At 41.6% G+C, this 27,660-nt stretch overlaps 2 protein-coding genes across 4 annotated transcripts in view; both read left to right on the forward strand.

Annotated features, from left to right (window-relative positions):
- Positions 1-27,660, forward strand: part of ATG10 (autophagy related 10) — a 267,809-nt gene that overhangs the window by 98,642 nt on the left and 141,507 nt on the right. For all 3 annotated transcript variants that reach the window (XM_077288565.1, XM_077288573.1, XM_077288557.1), the window contains one exon: positions 17,395-17,508. In XM_077288565.1, the coding sequence (XP_077144680.1) occupies positions 17,395-17,508 (114 nt within the window). The remainder of the gene's footprint in view (positions 1-17,394; positions 17,509-27,660) is intronic.
- LOC143807224 (uncharacterized) lies at positions 12,765-14,940 on the forward strand. Its single transcript, XM_077288546.1, has 6 exons — positions 12,765-12,830; positions 12,928-12,987; positions 13,097-13,165; positions 13,629-13,851; positions 14,106-14,265; positions 14,358-14,940. The coding sequence occupies exons 1-6, from the start codon at positions 12,765-12,767 to the stop codon at positions 14,938-14,940; spliced, it is 1,161 nt and encodes a 386-aa protein (XP_077144661.1).

Genomic DNA, 27,660 nt, shown 5'->3' on the forward strand with positions numbered 1-27,660 from the left:
CAATACAAAAAGTGAAACTCATATATTATATAGAGTCATTACAAACAAAGTGATCTATTTCAAGTCTTATTTTTGTTAATGTTGATGATTATGGCTTACAGCCAATGAAAACCCCAAAGTCATTATCTCAGTAAATTAGAATACTTTAGAACACCAGCTTGAAAAATGATTTTAAAATCCGAAATGTTGGCTTACTGAAATGTATATTCAGTAAATGCACTCAATACTTGGTCTGGGCTCCTTTGTCATCACTTGCTGCAACAATGCGGCATGGCATGGAGGCGATCAGCCTGTGGCACTTCTGAGGTGTTATGGAAGCCCAGGTTGCTTTGATAGGAGCCTTCAGCTCCTCTGCATTGTTGACTCTTGTGAATCTCATCTTTCTCTTGACAATACCCCATAGATTCTCTATGGGGTTAAGGTCAGACAAGATTGCTGGCCAATCAAGCACAGTGATACTGTTGTTTTTAAACCAGGTATTGGTACTTTTGGCAGTGTGGACAGGTGCGAAGTCCTGCTGGAGAATGAGATTTCCATCTCCAAAAAGCTTGTCGGCAGATGGAGACATGAAGTGCTCTAACATTTCCTGGTAGATGGCTGTGCTGACTTAGGTATTGATAAAACACAGCTGGTGTTATGACTTTAGAGTTTTCATTGGCTGTCAGCCATAATCATCAACATTAACAGAAATAAACACTTGAAATAGGTCACTCTATAATGACTCTATATAATATGAGTTTCATTTTTTGTATTGAAGAACTGAAATAAATTAACTTTTTGATGATTTTCTAATTTTGTGAGAAGCTTTTGTATGTTTGCCAGTGTTTACTCCCATGAATTTTGCATGTCAACATGCAGAGGAGTGATGAGCAGCATAAGTAACTGTTAATGGTGCACTGTGTGGCCATCTATGGGACCCCCATATTTTGGCATTTTAGGTACATTAGTAGTACAGACTCCTGAGTAGCACAGAAAGGAGTTGGTTGTCATGTCGGACGCTGTTCACACTAGGGCGTCCGTCAGACAGCAGTAATTCCACTTACGCCCACTACACGCTCAGTGGCGTTGGCTAGATTTTATCCAGCTTGCTCGGGGTTAATCTAGCTGGTAATCAGGTTGGAGGCTGGGTCACGCCCACGACCTTTAAATTGTCACGCTGGACTTTGGGCGTCGCCGATTATAGCTTGTGCTTTTTGCCTGGTGATTCTGGTCTGGAGTGGTGGTCTTGTTGTAGGAATATCGTATCTGGTGGTGTATAATCCTTTGTCATATTCCTCCTTCCTATTTGTATTTGTTTTGCCCTGTGCACATTATAGTGTATTCCTGTGTGTCTGTGGCATGGTGCGTTTTTCAGTTTTCCCTGTCTGTGCTTTCTGTGGGGATTGGTGTATGGTCTCTTCACTGGATGGCGGGTGGTGGTTTCAGCTTAGGGCTGAAACAGGAGTCAGGGTCAAGCCTGGCGGCCCAGACATGCACACATTTAGTGTAACTTCTGGGAAAGGGACAGACAGGGTTTCGCTAGCCTGAGGGATATCGCAGGGGCCCGGGTAACCAACCTTAGTCTACCCTATTCCCCCGTGACATTGGTGTGGTGTAGAAGCCATGCATGAGTGCATCTATTTACTTTCATTGTAGTTTATCGGAGAAAGTATACATTCGGCTGTTTCAATGACTCACTGAATCTAGAATGTAGAGATCCGGATAGTTGGTCTATTTCTTTGAATAGCGAATAGAGTAGGAAGGAAACTCTATCCTCTTGATAGATGGGAATCCTAAAAATGGAACTCGCAACTTTTAGATATTTAGGGAATATACTTTTGGTGTACCATAAAAGTCTAAGAAAATAATACCCCCTAAATCCCAAGTTTGTTTTTGTAGCAGGTTCAATTTGAGAATGTGTCATTCAGACCATATTGTCAGTTACCATTTGCACTAAAGCCCATGCTCTAGAAAGTCATGGAACCTAAAGGAGTTTGAAATTATTGTAAGGCTGAAAAGAACTCTAACCATAACAGTCATAAAAATGCCAGTCTAGCAGTATATATATATATATATATATATATATATATATATATATATATATTTTTTTTTAATTTTTTTTCCAAGTAACTTTTCAGATTAAACTGTCTTGTGTACACAGAATTAACACTATTTCTGACCATTATATAACGGTTATCCTGCTTTTTCACTTGTTTTCCCCTCTGCAATCCCTATCTCTAATGAGTAATTGACTCTGATGATGTCTCCCATACACTGCACACACAGAGGGATTCTTATTCTTCTTTCCATAGGTAGTGGAAAGACAAAAGCAGCAGAGAAATGGAGCACTACTGGTCCGTGTAGATGTGAATCCAGCTCTGGAATAAGCTAATATACTTTAATTGCCTCTGGGCTTACCTCTGGCTCTGCTTCTCTTTTTTTCTCACTCTCCTCTCCATAAACTTCAAGATGCTCTGTAACCTGACACCTCATTATGCTGGATTTGAGCTGTTTTTTCAGAGTGAATGATATGCGATCAGGTGGGGAAACGGACGTAGTGGCTGATAAGTGAATAAAGAAGCAGAATTCTCTGATAAGATATATTACAAAGTTTCTTATATTGGTGTGCACTAATGATAAATTCAATGTTTTTTGAAAGTTCAGCTCCTATTTAATTGCTTTTGTCTTGTAAACAATCATTGGATTATCAGTAGATTATCAGGTATTGGTTGTTTGACAAATGTGATTTTTGTAGTATATCAAATTATTGTATTGTATAGCAAGACAGCGATAGTGAAATAAATAATACTTATTACACTATAAATTAGATTTTTAGTTATATGCCATTTTCTGCTTAAACATTTTGCAGTAAGGCCCTAGAAATCTGGCTGCCATGGCAACGATGGCTTGCCCAGTCCTAGCCGCAAATATTGTCTGAAATAGCCAGTTAGAGGCTAAAGAACATGAAATTTTCAGTCTGAAATTGTAAAAATGCTTCACAATGACAGGACAGATATCCATCTCACTGCATCTTAATGCACCAGACTTGCTTGTATTGCTGTCTATGAAATGTTATTATTAGCATGCCGTTTGCTTTCTGTAAAATATCATTATGGGAGTACCAGATATACTCGAGTATAAGCCAACCCGAGTATAAGCCGACCCCCCTAATTTTGCCACAAAAAACTGGGAAAACTTAATGACTCGAGTATAAGCCTAGGGTGGGAAATGCAGCAGCTACCGGTAAATGTCAAAAGTAAAAATAGGTACCAATAAAAGTAAAATTAATTGAGACATCAGTAGGTTAAGTGTTTTTGAATATCCATATTGAATCAGGAGCCCCATCTAATGCTCCATAAAGTTTATGATGGCCCCATAAGATACTCCATACAAAAATATACCCCATATAATCCTGAATAAAGGTTAATAATGGCCCCATAAGATGCTCCAAAGACACATTTGCCCAATATAATGCTGCACAAATGCTGATTATGGCCCCATAAGATGCTCCATAAAGATTTTTGCCCCATATGGTGCTGCACAAACGTTATGGCCCCCATAAGATGCCCCATACAGACACTTGCCCCATATAGTGCTGCACAAACCTTGATTATGGCCCCGTAAGATGCTCCATACTGACACTTGCCCCATATACCGTAATGCTCCACAAACGTTAATTATGGACCCATACAGACACTTGCCCCATATAGTGCTGCACAAACGTTATGTCCCCATACAGACACTTGCTCCATATAGTGCTGCACAAACATTATGGCCCCATATAGACACTTGCTCCATATAGTGCTGCACAAACATTATGGCCCCATAGATGCTCCATACAGACAACTGCACCATTTGCTGTTGCTGCAAAAAAAAAAATTCACATACTCACCTCTCCGTCGCTCACCATGTGACCGCTTAGTAGAGGAAGAAGCTGGGGCGCCAGGGAGCCGGGGGCCTGCAGGGACCGCGCCAGGAGTAGGTGAGTATAATTAGACAGCCCCCGTGCCCCCTCCCCTGCCGACCCCTGGGTATGACTCGAGTATAAGCCGAGAGTGGGACTTTCAGCCCAAAAAAATGGGCTGAAAATCTCGGCTTATACTCGAGTATATACGGTAGTTTGAAAGGTCCATTTTACGGCTGTGTGCACACGTTCAGGATTTTTCGCTTTTTTTCGGTGGTTTTCCGCTATAAAAACACGATAAAACCGCTAAAAAAACGCTTACATTAAGCATCCTATTATTAGAATGCATTCCGTATTTTTTGTGCACATGCTGCGTTTTTTTTCCTGAGCGGAAACGCATTCTGGAACAAAACGCAGCATGTTCATTAATTTTGCGGAATCGCGGCGATTCCACACACATAGGAATGCATTGATCCGCTTACTTCCCGCATGGGGCTATGCCCATCATGCGCGAAGTAAGCGGATCATGTACGGTTGATACTCAGTGTGGAGGAGAGGAGACTCTCCTCCACGGACTAGGCACCATATCCCTGTTAAAAAAAAAAAAAAAAGAAGTTAATTAAAAAATAGGGATATACTTACTTTCTGTTGGCCCCCAGAGTCCTCCCGCCTCTCAGCAGTGCAGGTGGCGGCTTCCGTTCCCAGGGATGCATTGCGCGAAGGACCTGGGATGATGTCGCGGTCACGCGAACGTGACGTCACAAAGGTCCTTCGCGCAAAGCATCCCTGGGAACGGAAGCCGCCGCGTGCACCGCTGAGGAGATCGGGGGCCGTCAGAAGGTGAGAATAACCATTTTTTTTTTTTTTTAAATTATTTTTAACATTAGATCTTTTTACTATTGATGCTGCATAGGCAGCATCAATAGTAAAAAGTTGGTCACACTTGTCAAACACTATGTTTGACAAGTGTGACCAACCTGTCAATCAGTTTTGCAAGCGATGCTACAGATCGCTTGGAAAACGCTAGCATTCTGCAAGCTAATTACGCTTGCAAAATGCATGCAAATTCCGCATGCGTTTTACCCGCGGCAGGGAGTTCCGGAATTGCCGCGGTAATTCCGGACGTGTGCACATAGCCTATAAGTTTTGCCATAATATCTATGTCTTTTGACATCTCACCTTCCTCAAGTATTCAGAGCCGAAATATGTTAATCACTGTTGCTTGCAGCCCAGGTTCCTCCATAGTTGAGCTTTTTTCCAATTAATTGGTGAATTACATAATTGATGATCGTTCCTCATGTTTACATTACGGATTGTATTAAAATAGGTATGTAGAGAATGTATCAATGGAAATGTATGTAATACTTAAATTTGGATATATTATGGACATATATTTGTTTTTTGTTTCCTGCAGCTTATGTTATCATTGCTGTATAGATTTGGGTAAGATGCGCTGAGTTATCTCATTGTCATTGTAGGGTGAGCAACTTAAAAACAGCTCTAGTATACTCCTACAAATCTAGATAAAGCAAAGTAAGTAGTTGCACTGTACACACAGATAGGTTTTTCGTCTGCACAACCCATGACACTTCCAGCGACTATATTCAGTTGAACAGTTGAAGAGCAGACTTTTTATACAGTGAAAAAAATATGTTGACCAACAGTGTTCCAGTGTGTGGACTAGAATTTACTAGAATAGTAATCACAGAATACGGACTGTAGCTTGTTCTGACTTGCACCTGAGAATCCAGCCAATTGACTATGGGAATATACTGCCAAATTCCCCTTCAATCAGCTCATTACATTAAGGTCAAATAGAGCCAAATACACTGTATTACTGAAGTGCATGCAACCATCAGCTAGCTAATAGTGATTCTAAGGTGCTTCATGTATTTGACTGTTCTCTACCTGTACTGTATGTGTTTAATAAGGGTCACATAGTGAGAGTGATTCCCTAATCGGTACATCAGGTAGAGCAGCACGGACTGGAGACAATGGAGCAGTGAATTGGGTTTTGCCAGATGGCACGACAGTTAGCGAGGACAAAGACAACAGGGTATGCAGGATGTCAGTCAGACAAGCTGAGCACTAAGCACCAAATGAAGCAGAGCCAGATGTGTGGATACACATGGGAACAGTAGATATATAGACAATCTGGGACTAGCAACAAACAGATGATGAATGGCAGGGATGTACGTTTGCAGCAAACAAATGGTTAATGGCAGAGTGTATGCTTGCAGCAGAATAGTGGTTATCTGCAGGACAACAGTGATGAATTGGAAAACTGTTTAATGGTTGCAGTGATTATATTACAGGCAGGAATTCTAGACAGGCACCTCTGGCAGTGAGTGAGGACTGAGCTAGCACCTAAATGCTGGTAGGTGATTGGAAGTCAGGAGTAGCAAATGATAATTAGGCACCTGCCTGGAGCTTGAGCTAAGTGGAATATGTCAAGAATTGCATCAAGATTGCAGAGATCAATGCTATCTCAGTGATCAGACAGCGCATGGCTGCCTAAGCAGACCTTTAAAAAGTCTTGGGTGATGGTGTTGGGCTTTAGTCGAGTTAACACTGTAACTCGGCAAGGACTGGTACAAAGGGAATGGGCCACAGGAGAAGGAAACAAGGCCTCACACCTGAGCCCGCACATGTGAGTAACATTGTGTACTCTGCACCTTGATTTGCATTAAAAATTGTCTTCTGGAGATGACTCTCAAATAGATGACTATTATATACTGTAGATACTATAGAGCTGAAACGCTGTCTCAGAAAATCCTTGGCTTGATAAAATTATAGCCTTTTTGAGACTGTTCACTGTATTGTCATGTACACTTTGGATTATGAATCAGAGTCGGTGGAATCCGCATCTTCGGAAAATGTACGTAATCTGTAGACAGAATACCCCTTTAATAGAAAAAAACTTTAGAACAATATATTTAGCCAGTATAGAAATTTTGTGGGCTTGTAAACCATGCTGTATTTGTATTATTTTCTTAGGTTGTTTTGGAACATATTGGCTCCGGTCATGAAGATATCTTGCACTTTTTATCATCAGTGGCTTTTTGTGACCTTTGTTTCAGAAAATATTATCTTACTATATGAATCGCTAATCTGTGTAAAATAATATTTTTGCATATAACATTTGATTTACCTGTTTATTGATAAAAGAAATGCTTATGTAGTTTGCTTATATTTTACCAAAACTATGATATGCTTCGTACACCTTCAGTGATACAGAACAAGGTGAATGCCGAAATTTGAGCTCTTCTTATAAAATATTACTGGAAACTGAATTTGTTTATTTACTTATGGGCAGCATGGTGGCTCAGTGGTTAGCACTGCAGCCTTGCAGCTCTGGAGTCCTGGGTCCAAAAGGACAACATCTGCAAGGAGTTTGTGTGTTCTCCCCGTGTTTGCGTGGGTTTCCTCCGGGTACTCCGGTTTCCTCCCACATTCCAAAGACATACTGATAGGGAATTTAGATTGTGAGCCCCACTGGGGACAGCGATGATAATGTCTGTAAAGCGCTGCGGAATATGTTAGCGCTATATAAAAATAAAGATTATTATAAAGATTACTTTATTTACTCCCTTATATAGCACCTTTAACCCCTTAGTGCCTGAGCCAAATTTTTGAAATCTGACCAGTGTCACTTCATGTAGTAATAACTCTTCAACGCTTCAACAAATCCCAGTGATTTTGAGACTATTTGAATTAGCAATTTTCAAAATTTGAATGATTATTCCTTTAATCCAGATGGTCATACCACAGGAAACCATTAATAAATAACATTTCCCTCGTGTCGGCTTTACATCAGCATCATTTGTAAAATGTTATCTTATTTTGTTAGCATTTTAGGAGGTTTAAAAATGTAGCAGCAATTTTTCATTTTTTCAAGAAAATTTGCTAAATTTATTTTTTTAGGGACTTATCTATGTTTGAAGTGACTTTAGGGGTCTCATATATTGGGAAACCCCCAAACGTGATACCATTTTAAAAACAGCACCCCCTGACATATCGAAAACTGCTGTCAGGTAGTTTATTAACCCTTCAGGTGCCTTACAGGAATTAATGCAAAGTGGTATGACAGAAATGAAAATGTATATTTTTACCACCTAAATGCCTCTAACTTCTGATCAGAATACTACAGCCTTCAGACTCCAAGGCCGCTATTAGGTCATGAATTGCCACGGCAAACATCAGGACCACACAATCATGATCTAAGGGCACCAATTGGGATAAAGAGGAAGACCCCACACTCTGTTAACCATATATAATGATGTAGTCACTGTTTACAGCAGCATCTAAGGGGTTAAACAGATATGGACGGTGCAAACACTAATCGTGGCTGATGCAGAAAGTTGTCAGCTATAGTGCACAACCGACAGATGCTGGATTGTCACCTGTATGGGGAGGCTATTCTCTTATATCTCAGGTCAGTTAAAAGATGTATTGGCGGCCATTAAGGGGTTAATACCAATACATTATTATCAATGTTCCCATTGGGGCTCACAATTTAAATTCCCTATCAGTATTTTTTTGGAGTGTGGGGGGAACCCAAAGGAAACCCACGCAAATACGGGAAGAACATACAATCTTCTTGCAAATATGCAGTGTTAACCACTAAGCCACCGTGCTGCCCTATCTCATTGTATATCAGATAATGATGCTGTGAATTCTAAGAATAATAGAAGAACTTGCTGGCATTTATATATACACAGTACCATGCCTCAGTTTATGCATATCATTAGACTTAACTTAGGTGCTTCTTACGATGATCAACTGGGCCATGGTACTGTGTGTGTGTGTTTATATTACATATAGTGTAGTAAAGCCAGGAAGGACAGGGTTGAAATCCTAGCTCTAATCTGTTTCATAGCTACAGTATCTAGAGCAAGGCCTTGTATTCATTTTGTGTCCGTCTGCTGGGGAATGCAGTGCAGTGTGTTGGAGCTGGTGAGTGACCAGCCAAAATGTGAGCTGTATCTGGGAGGTAGAACAGACCTCTGGTGCTGTCAGTCTCAGCTAGAAGCTGAGAGAGAGAGGACTGAAATCTGTGTGGGTGAGGCCGCATTGACATATATGTGCACTGATGAATGAACTGTTCATTTGCTGTGATACCTTTGTGCCCAGAAACTTCTGTTTTGTTTTGAATCCTTTGGAGTTGTATGCAGGGATTCTGCACTGTTTGATCAAAGTGCATTGCCTGTGTGAACGCTACCTACTGCTGAGTGTGATATACAGGGGTTGGACAAAATAATGGAAACACCTGGAAACATCAACAAAAGTTCGTTTAATATGGTGTAGGTCCACCTTTTGCGGCGATTGCAGCCTCAGTTCTCCGAGGTATGGATTCATACAAGGTGTGAATTGTTTCCAAAGAAATTTTAGCCCATTCTGCAGTTAAAACACCCTCCAGTTCTTTGAGCGACGATGGCGGCGGAAATCGACGTCTAACTTGAATCTCTAAAATCAACCATAAATGCTCAATAATGTTGAGGTCTGGGGATTGTGGGGGCCAGATGAGATGCTCAACTTCATTAGAGTGTTCCTCGTGCCATGCTTTAACGATTCTAGCTGTATGAATTGGTGCATTATCATCCTGAAAGATGGCAATCCCTTCCGAGAACAGTGCTTGAACCATTGGATTGACTTGGTCGCCCAAAATGCCTAAATAATCTCTGCTGTTAATTCTTCTATGAAGGGGTATCATTGGCCAAGCGGATCTCCACAAAATAGCACCCCAGATCATCACAGAACCTCCACCATGTTTTACGGTTGGGAGAAGGCAGTCTGGATGGAATGCTTCTTTCGGCTGTCTCCAAATGTACACTCAGCCGAAGGTCGGAAATAGGGTAAACAGTGATTCGTCTGAGAATGTCACATGTTTCCACTGCTCGAGGGACCAATTCTGGAGGTTTCTACACCACTCTAAATGCTTGGAAACATTTGTCATTGAGAGCAGCGGTCTTCTAATTGCAGCTCTTCTGTGGAATCCACATTTGTGCAGCTTCCGACGAACAGTTTTCGTGGAAACTGGGTTCTGTAGGTGTTCATTGAGCTCAGCAGTGATTTTCGGAGCCGTGGTCTTGCGATCCTCTCTCACAATTCGCTTTAGAGTCCGACGGTCTCTCTCAGTCAACTTTGACTTTCGGCCGGACCTGTGCTTTGCTGCGGACGTTTTTCCTTCTCTTTCAAACGCAGTCATTACTTTGGAGACAGTACCTCTTGACACGCCAAGCATTTGGGCACTTTCTGTTACACTAGCACCTGCCATACGAGCACCAACAATTTGGCCTCTTTGAAAATCTGAGAGGTCTGCCATTGGTATCAGGTTCTCATCAATGCTCTTACAGTTATGCAAAACAAACCGTTAATTTACATACACATATCACATAACACAAATAATCAACTACAAAACATTACCATATGTCACGGTTTGCATATTTATCACATGTTCGAAGATTATGATGCCAAAACATCAGGCGTTTCCATTATTTTGTCCAACCCCTGTATATATATATATATACTGCTCAAAAAAATAAAGGGAACACTTAAACAACAGAATATAACTCCAAGTACATCAAACTTCTGTGAAATCAAACTGTCTACTTAGGAAGCAACACTGTTTGACAATCAATTTCTCATGCTGTTGTGCAAATGGAATAGACAAAAGATGGAAATTATTGGCAATTATCAAGACACACTCAATAAAGGAGTGGTTCTGCAGGTGGGGACCACAGACCACATCTCAGTACCAATGGTTTCTGGCTGATGTTTTGGTCACTTTTGAATGTTGGTTGTGCTTTCACACTCGTGGTAGCATGAGACGGACTCTACAACCCACACAAGTGGCTCAGGTTGTGCAGCTCATCCAGGATGTTACATCAATGTGAGCTGTGGCAAGAAGGTTTGCTGTGTCTGTCAGCGTAGTGTCCAGAGGCTGGAGGTGCTACCAGGAGACAGGCCAGTACACCAAGAGATGTGGAGGGGGCCGTAGGAGGGCAACAACCCAGCAGCAGGACCGCTACCTCAGCCTTTGTGCAAGGAGGAACAGGAGGAGCACTGCCAGAGCCCTGCAAAATGACCTCCAGCAGGCTACAAATGTGCATGTGTCTGCACAAACGGTTAGAAACCGACTCCATGAGGATGGTCTGAAGTGCCCGAAGTCCACAGATGGGGGTTGTGCTCACAGCCCAACACCGTGCAAGACGCTTTGCATTTGCTACAGAACACCAGGATTGGCAAATTCGCCACTGGGGCCCTGTTCTCTTCACAGAAGAAAGCAGGTTCACACTGAGCACATGTGACAGACGTGACAGTCTGGAGACGTCGTGGAGAGCGATCTGCTACCTGTAACTTCCTTCAGCATTACCGGTTTGGCAGTGGGTCAGTAATGGTTTGGGGTGGCATTTTTTTGGAGGGCTGCACAGCCCTCCATGTGCTTGTCAGAGGTAGCCTGACTGCCATTAGGTACCGAGATGAGATCCTCAGACCCCTGGTGAGACCATATGCTGGTGTGGTTGGCCCTAGGTTCCTCCTAATGCAGGACAATGCCAGACCTCATGTGGCTGGGGGTATCAGCAGTTCCTGCAAGATGAAGGCATTGAAGCTATGGACTGAATGCCAGACCTGAATCCGATTGAACACATCTGGGACATCATGTCTCGCACATCCACCAACGTTACATTGCACCACAGACTGTCTATGAGTTGGCTGATTGCTTTAGTCCAGGCCTGGGAGGAGATCCCTCAGGAGACCATCCGCCGCCTCATCAGGAGCATGCCCAGGCATTGTAGGTATGTCATACAGGCACGTGGAGGCCATACACACTGCTGAGCATCATTTCCTTGTCTTGACGCATTGCCACTGAAGTTGGATCAGTCTGTAACTTCATTTTCCACTTTGATTTTGAGCATCATTCCAACTCCAGACCTCCGTGGGATATTAGTTGTGATTTACATTGATAATTTTTAGGTTTTATTGTTCTCAACACATTCCACTATGTAATGAATAAAGATTTACAACTGGAATATTTCATTCAGTGATATGTAGGATGTGGGATTTTAGTGTTCCCTTTATTTTTTTGAGCAGTGTATACATTTATTGTGTGAAAAAGTGTTTGCTCTTTCCTGATTTCCTTTTCTTTTGCATGTTTGTCACTTAAATGTTTCAGATCACCAACCAAATTTAAATATTAGGCTAAGATAACACAAGTAAACACAAAATGCAGTTTTTAAATGAAGGTCTTTATTATTAAGAGAATAAGAAATCCAAACATACAGGGCTCTGTGTGAAACACTGATTGACCCTAAACCTAAACACTGATTGGGCCACCCTTAGGCTGGGTTCACATTGCGCTAGGTGTGTCCGTCTAACGGACTCGTTTTTAAGTAGTAAAAACGCAATGTAACGCACTTACTAACGCGCCCATAGACTTGCATTGTAAAACGCATCGTGACGCATCCCTAAATTGGTATGCGTTTGTCACATAACGTTTTTTTTCTGACGGACCTTCAACGCGGCTTGCAGCGTTCTCGGGTCCGGTCAAGCTAACGCACTACTAACGGAAGCGTTCATTCTGCCATAGAAGGCTATGGCAAACGCAGTCAGACGCAAATCATGAAAAATTTCCAAATAGGACCACACGTTTTAATAGCGTTTGAGGGTGGTCACATGTGTCATGTGACAGGAAATGTGATTTCGGCCATTAAGAGGAATATACCACCCACAATAGGACTACTGCACGTGACAGAGTGTTGCAATACCTCTCCTGAAATGTAAGTACATTTCTATATATATATCTCAGTATACATCATGGGAGTCTGTAAAATGTCCGTCGGATGTGTGTATACTAAACATGTTGCTTTGTTGCACACAGATGTCGGACACAGATGTCAGCAGCAGCAGCAGCAGCAGTGTGTCTGCGATTTTTTCGTCACAGTCGGTAGGCTTGCACTTTAAAAAACCACTATAATGTTGTGTGAAACTCCATTGTATTGAGCTAGGCATAACAATCCTGTTTATTGTTTTATTGTGAATAGGAGTCTTCTGAGCCCGAGGCTGCTAGACCACCCCCCAAAAAACATGCTAAAAAAACAAAGGTACATAGCACACATGTTGAATTTTTCAGGCATAAATTTATTGATCCAATGAATGTTAACATAATTTAATGTTAAAATGTTTTTTTTTTACATTTTACATACACAATAGGTGGTGCAACACGGAGGACAAAAAAGAAAGAAGGTCCCTAGCCGTCTGTCGTCGCCACAACTGCCAGTGGTAAATATCAAATTAGAAATATTCTATCCAATATTTATCAACAATCTATCTATTCAATTTCTATCTACTATACCTGTAAAATATCAACTATCTATCGCTCCATCTATTTTTGTCAATCTATATCTATGTATATATCTATATCCATGTATCTATCTATTTATCTATCTATCAATATCTATGTATCTATCTATAAATATGTATCTATCTATGTATCTATCTATCTATATCTATGTATCTATCTATCTATATCTATGTATCTATATATCTATCTATATCTATCTATATCTATGTATCTATTGCTATATCTATGTATCTATCTATCTATATCTATGTATCTATATATCTATCTATATATATGTATCTATCTATTGCTATATCTATGTATCTATCTATCTCTGTATATATGAATATGGCCATCCAGTGAAATTGAAACTATCAACCTAAATTTTTTGGGTTTACCTAGTCCAAGTCAGCGGCCAAAAAAAAAAGGATTGTCGTTGACGAAGAGCCATTGACTATCCACAACGAGACACTGATCAACCTTGTTGAAGCCAACCCCTCCATATGGGACCAGAGCGACAGCTCCCACCATGACATCGTGAAAAACCGGAAGTTGTGGGATCAAATAATCTGTCACTTTGATCCCCGATACATGGAGAAGTCTACAACTTCAAAGAAAAAAATTGGTAAATATTGGTGACGTAACATCGGAAAATGTAAACCCAAAAAAAATTTCTATCCTATCAACCTATCCACTTGTTGTCTATCTCTCAATTATGAACTATCTGTACACTATCTATCTATACACTATTTCTAAAAACTATTTCTTAACTATCTATCTACTATTTATATCTCAACTATCCTAGCAAACTATGAAAAATGTTTCCTATATCTTCAAACTATCTGTCTACTATTTTTTTTTTTTTTTTTAAATTTAAAGCCGATGCTGTCCATACCCGTTGGAAGTCCATCCGCGATCGCTTTGTCCGTGACTACCGGAACAATCAAAATGCAGCAAGTGGATCCAGTGGTAAACGGGTGACCCCGTATGTGCATTACGACCAACTGCTCTTTCTTCAAAAAACATTGTCTCAGCGCTCGTAAGTACAAAAACGTCTGTGTGCGAGACAAAATTGTTTAATAAAGGTAACTAATTTACTTTATTTATATTAATTTTTTTTTTGGGTTACAGCACGATATGCAGTACCGCTGCTCCGAGACCGACAGAGGAACTGGAACCTTCTCCAGTGGAACCAACACAACCTGAAGATGTGTCTGGCATCAGCGAGCCACGATCTGCGGACAGAAGCACTGTTGCTGCAGGTGTGAGTGCCCGGTTGCAATCACAGCGTGGACGCAAGCGAGCAACCCAAAAAGATGAAGCTGATGCAATTATCGTGGATGGACTCCAACGGGTAGAGGACATGTGTCGCAGTGAGCTGAAAGACGTGAGGCGCGAAATTACCGAGCTGCAAGCACGCGAGTCTGTCTACTCTGCTAATGAGTGGAAGCTACTTTTCTTATCCTATGTGCCTGTTGCCCAAAATATCCCGGCACATAGAAACTTTATGTTTAGACAAAGACTGAACGAGCTTGTAGAGGAATTTGTGGGACCACAAGAACCCGCTCCATCGGGAACTAGAAGAATGGACTTGCCGGCCTACAACCCTCAATATAGAGGCCGGGGTGAAACGAGCGTGGAACCTCATAGACATAGTAGCAGTCCATCATATAGTTGGGCAGACAATACGCCCGTGCAGTACCAAAGTCTTTAGTACAGTTCAGTGTCCCCAGCCAGGTGCAATAACCACGTTGCAAGTTTTCTATTTTTTTTTTTTTGTTATGTTTTTTGTTGTGAATTTCTATTTTCCTTTTTTTTCTTCCCTATGGGATATCATATGTTAAACCTGTGTACCAAAAGTTTGTTGGAAAAACCCATAAACATGTTGTAAACTGTTTCAAATTTAATAATCTTGGATGACTTTAACTTTTAACACAACACAACTTTATACACGACATAAGGTAATTTTTAACACGACATCTGGTTAAAAAACTTTTTACACGCCATAAGGTAACTTTTTACACAACATCAGGAAGACTTTACAATATTTTCACACGTATCTGTCTTGCCATGGAACATGGCCTTCATGTGTGAAGTAGTGTGCAAACTGATCACGAATCCTCATTATTTGTGCTGTTGACCGAACAGCAGTAGATTCAATGCTCATGAGGTTCGACTCACAATCATCAGGGTCTACCACCTGGGTTTCATGTCTCGCCACAAAATTATGCAGACAGATGCACGCCTTCACAACACGGTCCACATTTTCTGGTTGCAGTTGCATGCAGGTTAGTAAAATCCGCCATTTCAATGTCAAAATCCCAAAGGCACACTCCACATAACGTCTAGCCCGGCTCAAGCGATAATTAAAAATGCGCCTGCTGGAGTCTAGACTACGGCTTGAGTAGGGCTTGAGGAGATTTTGTCCTAGTTGGAAGGCCTCGTCACCAACTAAAACATAGGGCAAACTTGGGCCTTCGGTCCCCGGAAGAGGTCTTGATGAGGGTATGTTGAAACTTTGGCTGTACAAACATCGGCCCATGTTGGAGTCTCTGAATACTCTGGAATCGTTAGTCCGGCCATAAGCACCAATATCCACAGCAACAAAACGGTACCTGGCATCCGCAATAGCCATCAATACTATAGAAAAGTATTTCTTATAGTTATAGTACAGGGAACCACTATGCGCAGGTTTCTGAATCCGTATGTGCTTGCCGTCCACGGCACCAATACAATTGGGGAAATTAGCCACATCCTCAAACTGTTGGGAAATCGCTAGCCACATTTCTGATGTCGGGGTTGGTAGCACAAGTGGTTGCAGGTTATTCCAAATGGCATCACAAGTTTCCCGAACCAGTTGGCAAATTGTTGACTTCCCAAGTCTAAACTGATAATGCAGTGATGCAAAAGTTTCTCCGGTAGCCAGATATCTGTCGACATTTAAATAAAAAAAAAAAAATTAGGATTGTTAGTGATCATCTAAAGCCTAGTTACAATAGAATATACAATTGCAAAATGAACATTATGCCCCACGATACCTACATCTAGTGTTTGTCAATAGAATGCTAAAAAAAATGTATAATTACCTCACAGTCACTACTAGACGTTGCTCCGCACTGATGCTTTCACGAAAAGTGCTGCGATGATGATGTATCTCATCCGTCACATGCGAGAGCAGAACATCAAAGGTCTCAATGGACATCCTGAGATAGCGTTGGAATTTGGAGGGGTGATCCCGAAGCTGCACATACAGGGTGTGAAAGGCACCATATGTACTCCGCAAGAAATTCACTTCGTGGATCCAATATCTCCTTTGCGAACTGCGCTTTCTCTGACGAAGTCGCAACCGCATCAAGCGAAATCTGACGAGCTCAGACACAAACATCTTGCTAGCAGAAGTTCACTCAATGCTTTCAAAATGGAGAATGAGTCTGTGCCCACACCCGACAATGACAAAAGGGAAAAAAAAACAAAAAAAAAAACAACAACTTTATTGACAGTGACAAACGCAGACAAACGGATACGGACATCAAAATGAAAAACGCGATCACATGCGTTAACGCTAGCGTTACTGTGACGACGAATTTCACATATTTTTTGCTCCTTTTCTGTACATGCGTTTAACGCATCCGTTTAACGCCATGTACTTGACGCAATGTGAACCTAGCCTTAGGAGCAACAGCTGCAATCAAGCATTTGCGATAGCTGGAAACAAGTCTTTTACAATACTTGGGATGAATTTTGACCCACTCATCATTGCAGAATTGTTGTAATTCAGCCACATTGGAGGGTTTCCGCGCATTAACTGCCATTTTAAGGTCATCCCACAGCATCTCAGTCGGATTAAGGTCAGGACTTTGACTAGGCCACTTCAAAGTCTTAATTTTATTTTTCTAAAGCCACAGTTCCTACTCCCTCGATTATGGTGTGAGGTATACTATACGGTATTTGAACTTCTCTAGTCTTCATTCCAGGCTACCTCTACACAGTGGCACTAGATCAATCGACAGCCTGTATGATATATACACCCCTTCCTTATATATTTTATATGCAACTCTAATTTTTTATCTTTTATGAGTTCTGTATGTTACATAAAATATGTGCATGCCACTAGACAACAGAGAATAACCAATCTTCATGGTGCATGTGCTTCATCTTTTGGATGCAGGGAGGTGAAGAAGGCTATCTGACTAAGACTTGCTACCAAACAAGAGCTATTGAATCACGTCATGGGAGGAATGATGAGCAGGAAGGTGAGAAGTCCTCCACCACTATTTTTGAGGTAAGTCAGTATTATCAGTTGGTTTTTAGAGGTGATTGCATGCAATGACTTTCCACCAGTGTGACTTCATCCATATCAGAGAGGAATAAATGTTATTTATTGCTCTGAGCGTGAAAGGTTCTTGTATTGCTAAGGCAGACAGTGTGGACAGAAGATTTACAGGTTTGGAGATATAGGGGTCTCCTAAGTAGCTGAGCACCATATTTAATATCCAAGGCTTCATGTGCGCAATATACAGTAACCTTGTACAGAAGATTTTATGGAGGCACACAGTCTCTGTGGTATACATCGATCTAGAGTTTTTGAGAACAAAAGGGAAACTCCAGGGGTATAGTATGCCCATGTGGCCAGAAACGATTGACAGAAGCAGTGCCATTGACGTGTGTCTGATATTTAAAGCAGTTTTTGACTGTTCAGATATTGTGCTATCCTTAGGAGAGATCATCAATGCCAAATTGTTTGGGGGCTGACACTTGGCACCCTAACGATATGCTGTTACCAGCTACAGCAACAACAGGATGCACTGGAACACCACTGTTTCGTCATATTGGTTAGTGACCACTCATTCTTAGTAAATTAGATTGAGCTGCAATTTCAGACAAAGATGATAGCTTTTAGTAGCACCATTACTAGAAAAGAAAAATGTTTTTTTCCTGAATGACCCCTTTAAAGGCATTCTCTAGAATACTTCTCCCTAATACTAGGGATGAGTGAGCACTAAAATGCTTGGGTTCTCTTTTCTCGAATTGAGCAATTCCTAATACTCGCATGCTTGTTTTGAGTAATGAGTATAATGGGAGTCAATGGGAAATCCAAGCTTTTTTTCCAGCACACCCAACAAAAAGGTCTGGCGGGCAGTGAAAATGTTCAAATGGATGGCAAAAGTGCTGAATGGAAGAAGAACAGCATGGGGAAGACCCCTGGAAGCATCTCTCACCCTCAGGAGGGCCTCATACACATTTTGTTCAAACTGTCATGCATTAGTACTCCTAGACTCATAAAAGCTATTCACGTTTGAGGGTTATATACCAAGGAAATGTACTCCGGACCATGAATTAGTCTATGGATGAGCAATATAATATCGATATTTTTTTTAACAAGATTTTTTAGGGTTATAAAACAACGAAATGTACTCCAGACTGTGGAATAGTCTATGAGTGAGCAATAAAATAACGATAAGGGTATGTGTTCACGTGGAGTAAACTTTTCGGTATCTCTTTGCAGAAAAAACGGAGCAGCAAAACGCACATTTTTACCTGTGTTTTTGATTGATTGGAGTGAAGTCAGTGGTGAAAAAATACACAGAGAATTGACATGCCGCAGTTTATTTTCATGTCAGGTTTCTCATTCAGTTTGCTGGCATCAGGTTTGGCTTAAGATTTTGTCACAAATCCGCATAGAAAAAACACAAAAAAGCCCCAAATCTGCAACGTGTGCACACAGCCAAATACTGATAAATCTGTGAACAAGTTTTTTGAGGATTGCATACCAACGAAATGGACTCCACACCACGGAATATTCTATAGGTGAGCAATATAATACCGAAAACAATTTGGAACAAGTTTTTTGAGGGTTATATAGCAACTAAATGTACCACAGAATATGTAATACCGTATTGGTGAGCAATATGACACAGATACAATTTTGAACAATTTTTTTGAGGCTTATATAGCAACAAAATGTACCCAAGAAGATGTAATACCCTATGAGCGAGCATTGTAATACCGATACATTTGAACAAGTTTTTGAGGCTTATATAGCAATGAAATGTACTTCAGACCAAGGAATAGTGTATGGGTGATCAATATAATATCGATAAATTTTTGAAAATAGTTTTGGTGGGTTATATACCAACAAAATGTACCCAAGAACATGTAGTACTGTATGACTGAGAAATGTAACCCAGCAAAATTTTTAAACTTCTGTGTAGTCTTATAAATCACAAAAATGTACCCCAGAACACGGAATAGTGTATGGGTAAGAAATGTGAAGAAACAAACTAAATTTTCAAATTCTTTTATATGTTATATACCACAAAAATGTGAAATAAAGCACGTAATACTGTATGGATGAGTAATATAATCCTAAACTATATTTCTACGTTTTTTGCACCTTTTACATACCACCGTAATGCAACAATAACAGTGTTAAACTGTATGGATGAGTCATTGAATCCATAACATTTTGATCAAAAATACAACTGCTTCTCACTAAATTAGAATATCATCAAAAACTTAATTTATTTCAGTTCATCAATACAAAAAGTGAATCTCATATATTATATTTGATGATATTGTAATTTAGTGAGAAACACTTGTATTTTGAAAGTGTAGATAATGTAGTTATACAGGCATATAGGCTTTGCAGAATGTGCAAAGCCAGACAGAAAATATGATTAGGGTCATCCATAAACCGCTGAAAGGCAACAACTGGCAGGCCTCATTAAAATATTGAGTATTACAAACACTTTATGTGCTGCTGTCCTCTGATCTGGAAAATTTCGGGCTAATTCAGGCTTTCTTAATTTTTATGAGAGTGAGCTTGTCTGCATTCTCTGTTGACAGGCAAAAGCGCCTGTTTGGTATGACCCACTCGGCGACACTAAATACCCACTCCGACAAGATCCTAGCGGCAGGGCAGCACGACACCTCCAAGCCATGGACAGCACATGTCAGGTGTCCAACTTTGAGACCCAGTAGTTGAAAGTCATAGTGGAATTAGGGAGTATGCTGGCAGCCAGGTATTGCTTGCTGATCTTGATAAAGATGTCTTTTAATCGAAACATCGCAACTGGAGGCAGAATAAATGTGATGCAAAATCACCAACTTATGAGGCGCTGTCCTTATTTATGTTTTGTTTTTTTGATCGTGTTCCGAGAAGGACTCCGTGGATGTGGTGCGCTTCACCTTTGGGTAATGTTGATCCTATTGCTCCATGAGGTGCTGTGAGTCTAAGTTGTATGATTAGGTATTGCTTGACCATCTGTAAAAACTTTTCCCTCCTTGTCAAAAATACCCTTTTATCAGGCCCTGGGCGCTGGGCCGCTGTCATGAAATTGGCCCACGCCTTTGAAGGGGAAACCCCTGCCTTTGCTGCGTGTGAAGCGATGGCCGGGGGACCATCACAGTGCAGGAAGACTACTGTACACAAGATGAGGTGCGAACAACAAAGGGTAGTTTTATTGGAAGGCAAGGAATGAAGTGAATGAGGAAGATGCAAACGGGTATACAATGGCAAAAGACAATTTACAAGAGTTATAAACTTTATCTTTTCCATAAAATAGCACGGTGCTCCAACTATTACAGACTCAAAATATGTCTTACAAGCAAATGTAAACAATAAACAAGTGATGATGCTACTCTACGTATAACCTTCCTGGCCTTTACTAAGCAGGCCACACGGATCCCGTGTACTGACTATTGAAGCCTACACTAGGCCCTAACATGTGCACCAAACAGGAACAAACTCACGGTGATGTTGGGGAATCAGATCCAGTCCCAGGGTGACCCCCAGCAGTCTAATACGGTGGTGCGCACGGCTTTCTGTCAGCTCTGTGAAACGTGGTCTTCTTGCTTCTGGATCCTAGGGATGCTCCTGGAAACTGTAAATCTTTCTCTGTATCTTTGTGGCTCTCTTGCAGCTATATCAGGACACAGTTCTTCTCTCTTTCAGCTATCAGCACAAAAAGTCCTCTCTGCAGCAGCCTCAGCTCACACACGAAGCTCCAGCTCCACATCTGCACTCTCCACAGACTAGTTCATTACACCGACTATTGCAGGGGAGAAGCAGAACATTCCATCCCGCCAGACAAGGGGGTGCAGCCTCTTAAAGTGACAGCGTGTTCCTTACTGTCCATAACAGCACCACCCTCTTTCACGTGTATCCCTGGCATCTCCTTCTTGGTAGCCGAGGAAGCTTGTCCCCTGCCGCTAGTGTTTTCTGATGGGAATTTTATCAACTTATTTTGCACAATGGCCTTCTGGTATAGCACTATTTTAGAAGACCTCTCCACTTCAGGAAGAAGAGATGCAAAGTTATCCTTGTAGCGTGGGTCTAGCAGGGTGAACAACCAGTATACTTTTTTGCCAAGAAGAATGTAACGCGAGGGTCATGGGAAAAGCAGTGTTACATAAAGTTGGCCATATGTGCCAAGCTTCATACAGCCAACTCTTCCGTCTCCACCATTTTGACGACTCTCCATCTCTTCCTCCCTCTCTTTATCCTCATTCGCATCCTCAGCCCATCCACGTAGGAGAGACGGGATCAAGGTTGTGTGGCTACTATCCTCTGTTACTCTAGCCACCAGTTCCTGTTCCTCCTCTTCCTCCTCAGCATCCACCTCATTGTTACCCAATCCATGTTGAGCAGATGAGATGAGGCATTCAAAGCTTCATGTTTAATTGTGATCAGCAACTGTTTAAGGAGGCACAGAAGTGGGATAGTTGCGCTGACTATGGTGTCATCACCACTCACCATCTTTGTGGAGTCCTCAAAGTCTTGGAGAAAAAAAACAAATGTCAGACATCCATGCTCACTCTTCAGTTGTTATGGGTGGAGGCTGGCGAGAATATCGACGGGCATGTTGGAGCTGGTACTCAATCACTGGGATCTTCTGCTCACATAGACTTGCCAGCATGTGCGGTATTGAGTTCAGCGCGTGGTGACATCGCACACCAGTCGGTGAGCTGGCACTGGCATGCGCTGCTGCAACACTGCCCAAGCGGTGACAGCTGTTGCTGACTTGTGGAAATGGACGCGCTGCATGCCAGCTTTCCAGGTTGGGCCGGTGACTTCTTCATCCACCACTTGGCGCCAACTGTGTCTCATCATCATCTTCATCCTACTGATTCCAAATTTGCAATTCCCACTAACATGTTCTTGGGTTTTGGGCAACACTAAACAGCATTTCTTCCTGTCCCTCTTGGAGCATGCAGCTTGAGAGGCTATAATCAAGAAATGTTATGGTAAACAGCTCCTGGGAGTGTCCAATTGTGAGATCACTAGTCTCATGGGACTCAACATGATGGGAGGAAGGAGGATTAGGGTGAGGACTAAGTGTTTAAGACTTTAGGCTGGTGAGACTGCACCATGTGGTAGACTGTGTGGTGCTGCCAAGCATGCTGGAAGCATTATCTGCTATCTAACCGACCCCTTATTCACACTGCTCTCGCTTCAGAAGTGGTGTACCGTGCCTCCCTGCAAAATGAGACAGAAGCCTATGTGTCATGGATGGGCGTGTATCTTGTGCTCCAGCAACAGGCAAAGTCGAACCTGCCACACGTCCTCAGCATCTATGTGCACCATCATACGCACTTTCACTTCCCCATCCCTTAGCCGCTGCAGATTCGTGGCAGTTTTCCATCGCGTTTACAGTACCATGTAAACCTATGGAAAACCAAATCCGCTGTGCCCATGGTGCGGAAAATACTGTGCGGAAACGCTGCATTGTATTTTCTGCAACATGTCAATTCTTTGTGCGGATTCTGCAACGTTTTACACCTGTTCCTCAATAGGAATCTGCAGGTGAAATCCGCACAAAAAACACTGGAAATCTGCAGTAAATCCTCAAATAAAACGCAGTGCGTTTTACGTGCGGATTTTTCAAAACCGGCGCGGAAAAATCCGCACACGAATCCGCAATGTGGGCACATAGCCTTAGTGTTATGGCTGGAACTAGAGCTAGGGTTGGAATCGGATAGGGTTGGAATTAGGGTTAAGATTAGGGTTAGGGGTGTGTTAAGGTTAGGGTTAGGCTTGTGGTTGGGGTTATGGTTAGGGTTGGGATTAGGGTTGGTTGTGTGTTGGGGTTAGGGTTGGGATTAGGGTTTAGGGGTGTGTTGGGGTTAGGGTTGTGGTTAGGGGTGTGTTGGGGTTAGGGTTGTGATTACGGTTATGGTTAGAGTTGGGATTAGAGTTAGGGGTGTGTTGGGGTTAGTGTTGAAGTTAGAATTGAGGGGTTTCCACTGTTTAGGCACATCAGGGGGTCTCCAATCACAACATGGCGCCACCATTGATTCTTGCCAATCTTGCATTCAAAAAGTCAAATGGTGCTCCCTCCCTTCTGAGCCCCGACGTGTGCCCAAATAGTGGTTTACCCAAACATATGGGGCATAAGCATAAATTGTACAACAATATTGGGGGTCTAATTTCTCCTGTTACTCTTGGAAAAATAAAAAAAAATGGGGGCTAAAAAATTATTTTTGTGGGGAAAAAAGATTTTTTATTTTCACGGCTCTGCGTTATAAAATTCTGCGAAGCACTTGGGGGTTCAAAGTGCTCACCACACATCTAGATAAGTTCCTTGGGGGGTCTAGTTTCCAAAATGGGGTCACTTGTGGGGGGTTTCTACTGTTTAGGCACATCAGGGGCTCTGCAAATGTAACATGACACCCGCAGACCATTCCATCAAAGTCTGCATTTCAAAAAGTCACTACTTCCCTTCCGAGCTCTGCCATGCACCCAAACAGTGGTTTACCCCCACATATGGGGTATCAGCGTACTCAGGACAAACTGGACAACAACTTTTGGGGTCCAATTTCTCCTGTTACCCTTGTGAAAATAAAAAATTGTGGGCTAAAAATAATTTTTGAGGAAAGAAAAATGATTTTTTATTTTCATGGCTCTGCGTTATAAACTTTTGTGAAGCACTTGGGGGTTCAAAGTGCTCATCACACATCTAGATGAGTTCCTTTGGGGCTCTAGTTTCCAAAATGGTGTCACTTGTGGGGGAGTTCAAATGTTTAGGCACACAGGGACTCTCCAAACGTGACATGGTGACCGCTAACAATTGGAGCTAATTTTTCATTCAAAAAGTCAAATGGCGCTCCTTCCCTTCCGAGCCTTGCCATGTGCCCAAACAGTGGTTTGCCCCCACATGTGAGTTATCGGTGTACTCAGGAGAAATTGCCCAACACATTTTAAGATCCATTTTATCCTGTAGCCCAGGAGAAAATGAAAAAATTAAGGCTAAAGGAATTTTTTTGTGAAAAAAAAGTACTTTTTCATTTTTACGGATCAATTTGTGAAGCACCTGGGGGTTGAAAGTGCTCACTATGCATCTAGATAAGTTCCTTGGGGGGTCTAGTTTCCAAAATGGAGTCACTTGTGGGGGAGCTCCAATGTTTAGGCACACAGGGGCTCTCCAAACACGACATGGTGTCCGCTAACAATTGGAGTTAATTTTTCATTCAAAAAGTCAAATGGCGCTCCTTCCCTTCTGAGCCTTGCCGTGTGACCAAACAGTGGTTTACCCCCACATGTGAGGTATCAGTGTACTCAGAAGAAATTGCCCAACAAATTTTAGGATCCATTTTATCCGTTACCCATGTGAAAACAAATAAATTGAGGCTAAAAGATTTTTTTTTGTGAAAAAAAAGTACTTTTTCATTTTTACGGATCAATTTGTGAAGCACCTGGGGGTTGAAAGTGCTCACTATGCATCTAGATAAGTTCCTTGGGGGGTCTAGTTTCCAAAATGGGGTCACTTGTGGGGGAGCTCCAATCTTTAGGCATACAGGGGCTCTCCAAACGCGACATGATGTCCGCTAAAGATTGGAGCCAATTTTTCATTCAAAAAGTAAAATGGCGCTCCTTCCCTTCCGAGCCATGTCGTGTGCCCAAACAGTGATTCCCCCCCACATATGGGGTATTGGCGTACTCAGGACAAATTGTACAACAACTTTCGGTGTCCAGTTTATCCTTTTACCCTTGGGAAAATAAAAAAATTGTTGGCTAAAAGTTCATTTTTGTGACTAAAAAGTTAAATGTTAATTTTTTCCTTGCATGTTGATTCTACTGCTGTGAAACACCTGAAGGGTTAATAAACTTCTTGAATGTGGTTTTGAGCACCTTGAGGGATGCAGTTTTTAAAAGGGTGTCACTTTTGGGTATTTTCGCCATATAGACCCCTCAAAGTGACTTCAAATGTGAGGTGGTCCCTAAAAAAAAATGGTTTTGTAAATTTTGTTGTAAAAATGAGAAATCGCTGGTCAAATTTTAACCCTTATATCATCATAGCAAAAAAAAATTTTGTTTCCAAAATTATGCTGATGTAAAGTAGACATGTGGGAAATGTTATTTATTAACTATTTTGTGTCACATAACTCTCTGGTTTAACAGAATAAAAATTCAAAATTTGAAAATTGCAAAATGTTCAAAATTTTCGCCAAATTTTCATTTTTCCACAAATAAACGCAAAAATTATCGACCTAAGTTTATCACTTAAGTGAAGCTCAATATGTCACGAAAAAACATTCTCAGAACCGCTAGGATCCGTTGAAGCGTTCTTGAGTTATTACCTCATAAAAGGACACTGGTCAGAATTGCAAAAAATGGCCAGGTCATTAAGGTCAAAATAGGCTGGGTCATGAAGGGGTTAATATAACAGAAAGAACGCAGATGTGTATGAATGACAATCAAATTCAATTCAGAAAAGTGTTTCAATGGTTTTTCTCAGCTTTAGAGATCATGGAACACTGTATGTGTGAGAAATGAAGGCCTACAAAATATGTAAAAGCGTTTCTTCACTGAGATCACAGAAATTTACTCCACTCTACAGAATAGTGTAGAGATCACAGAAATGTACTTCACACTACGGACTAGTGTGTGGCTGAGAAAGATAGCCCAGAAAAATGTTTCAACGATTTTGGGTGTGTTATTTTTTTTAAACTCTTTTTATTGAAAGATGCCACAAAAATAAGATAACATATGGCAACATAGCATAGAGTCAAAATAATCCGTGTATCAACATTCACATTGAAATACATATGACATCATTCCTTCAATAATAAAGTATACAAACAAACAAAGAAAACATAACCTTCAGTATAATATATCCTACCAGGCATTGCACTTCCTAATCAACTAAGTCTTTATAAAAGTTTTTTAAGCTCGTACTAGGTCAGGTTATAATAGACACATGTTATTAATCCTACACAAATCATCACTTTCATGGTCCAGAATGGATATGTTACTTAACAAAAAAAAGGACCTCAAAGCACATAATACTTGATCAAAATACATTCAATTTTTCCAGCACCCACAAAAAAAGCAACAACTGCAGCTCCATATTTGCCAATGGACTGCACAGGCCCTGTCTACAGACTGGATTCTGTCACTCTCCCTGCTCCTGCAACTATCTCTTCCTTCCTAGGCTAAATGCAGATTGTATGTGCTGCAAACGATTAGACCTCAGAAGGGCTGTTAGTATGATGGCTCTGCTTCAGCATCAGTATTAACACTACTGGCTTCTGATTTGTTATACTGTGCACACAGGCTTTGACAAGCACTCTCTCCCTCTAATATGAAGTGTCACAGAGCTGTGCAATGGTGTAATTTTACCTAGCCGGCCGGCGCCTATCCTTTTATAACCCCGGATGAATTCACACAGCCATCCAATCACAGTAGTGCTACAACCAAGATGGCTATGGCATTACACTGACTCAAGGCAATCCCTGCCTGCTTATTGGCTGCGTAACTGGTGCCAATGATGCGGGGCATGGATTTGAGTTTTACATTAAGCATGAAGAACTAGCACATCCAAGTACCGAGATACTCCAGTGATAACCAAGTATCACCGAGCACGTTCGCTCATCCTTGCCTAGTACATGTGATGTTTCTTATTATAGTCGGTATTCCCTGGTGAATCCCTTTAAATTGTAAAGCCAATTATAGTAGACATAGACCAACTTGTTCCATTCTCTTTTTCATCACTGACTCTTGCTTCACTTCTCATATGCATGGCTTCTAGGAGACCCCTTGTCTGTAACAAAGCATCTATTCATATTTTCAATATGATTGACTTCTATAAGTGAAATCATTTTAGTTTACTAACTAAGGCTTCTTTCACACTAGCGTCGGGCTCGGTCCGTCGCAGTGCGTCGGGCCGAGGTTCCCGACGCTAGCGTTGTCTCCGCCGCACAACGGGGGCAGCGGATGCATTTTTCCAGCGCATCCGCTGCCCCATTGTGAGGTGCGGGGAAGTGCGGGGAGGTGGGGGCGGAGTTCCGGCCGCGCATGCGCGGTCGGAAAAAGCGGACCGTCGGGAGCAAAAAACGTTACATGTAACGTTTTTTGCTCCCGACAGTCCGCCACAACACGGCGCAACCGTCGTACGACGGTTGCGACGTGTGTCAATGCGTCGCAAATGCGTCG

This window comes from Ranitomeya variabilis, chromosome 1, assembly GCF_051348905.1.
Source record: "Ranitomeya variabilis isolate aRanVar5 chromosome 1, aRanVar5.hap1, whole genome shotgun sequence".
In the NCBI taxonomy this organism is placed as follows: domain Eukaryota; kingdom Metazoa; phylum Chordata; class Amphibia; order Anura; family Dendrobatidae; genus Ranitomeya; species Ranitomeya variabilis.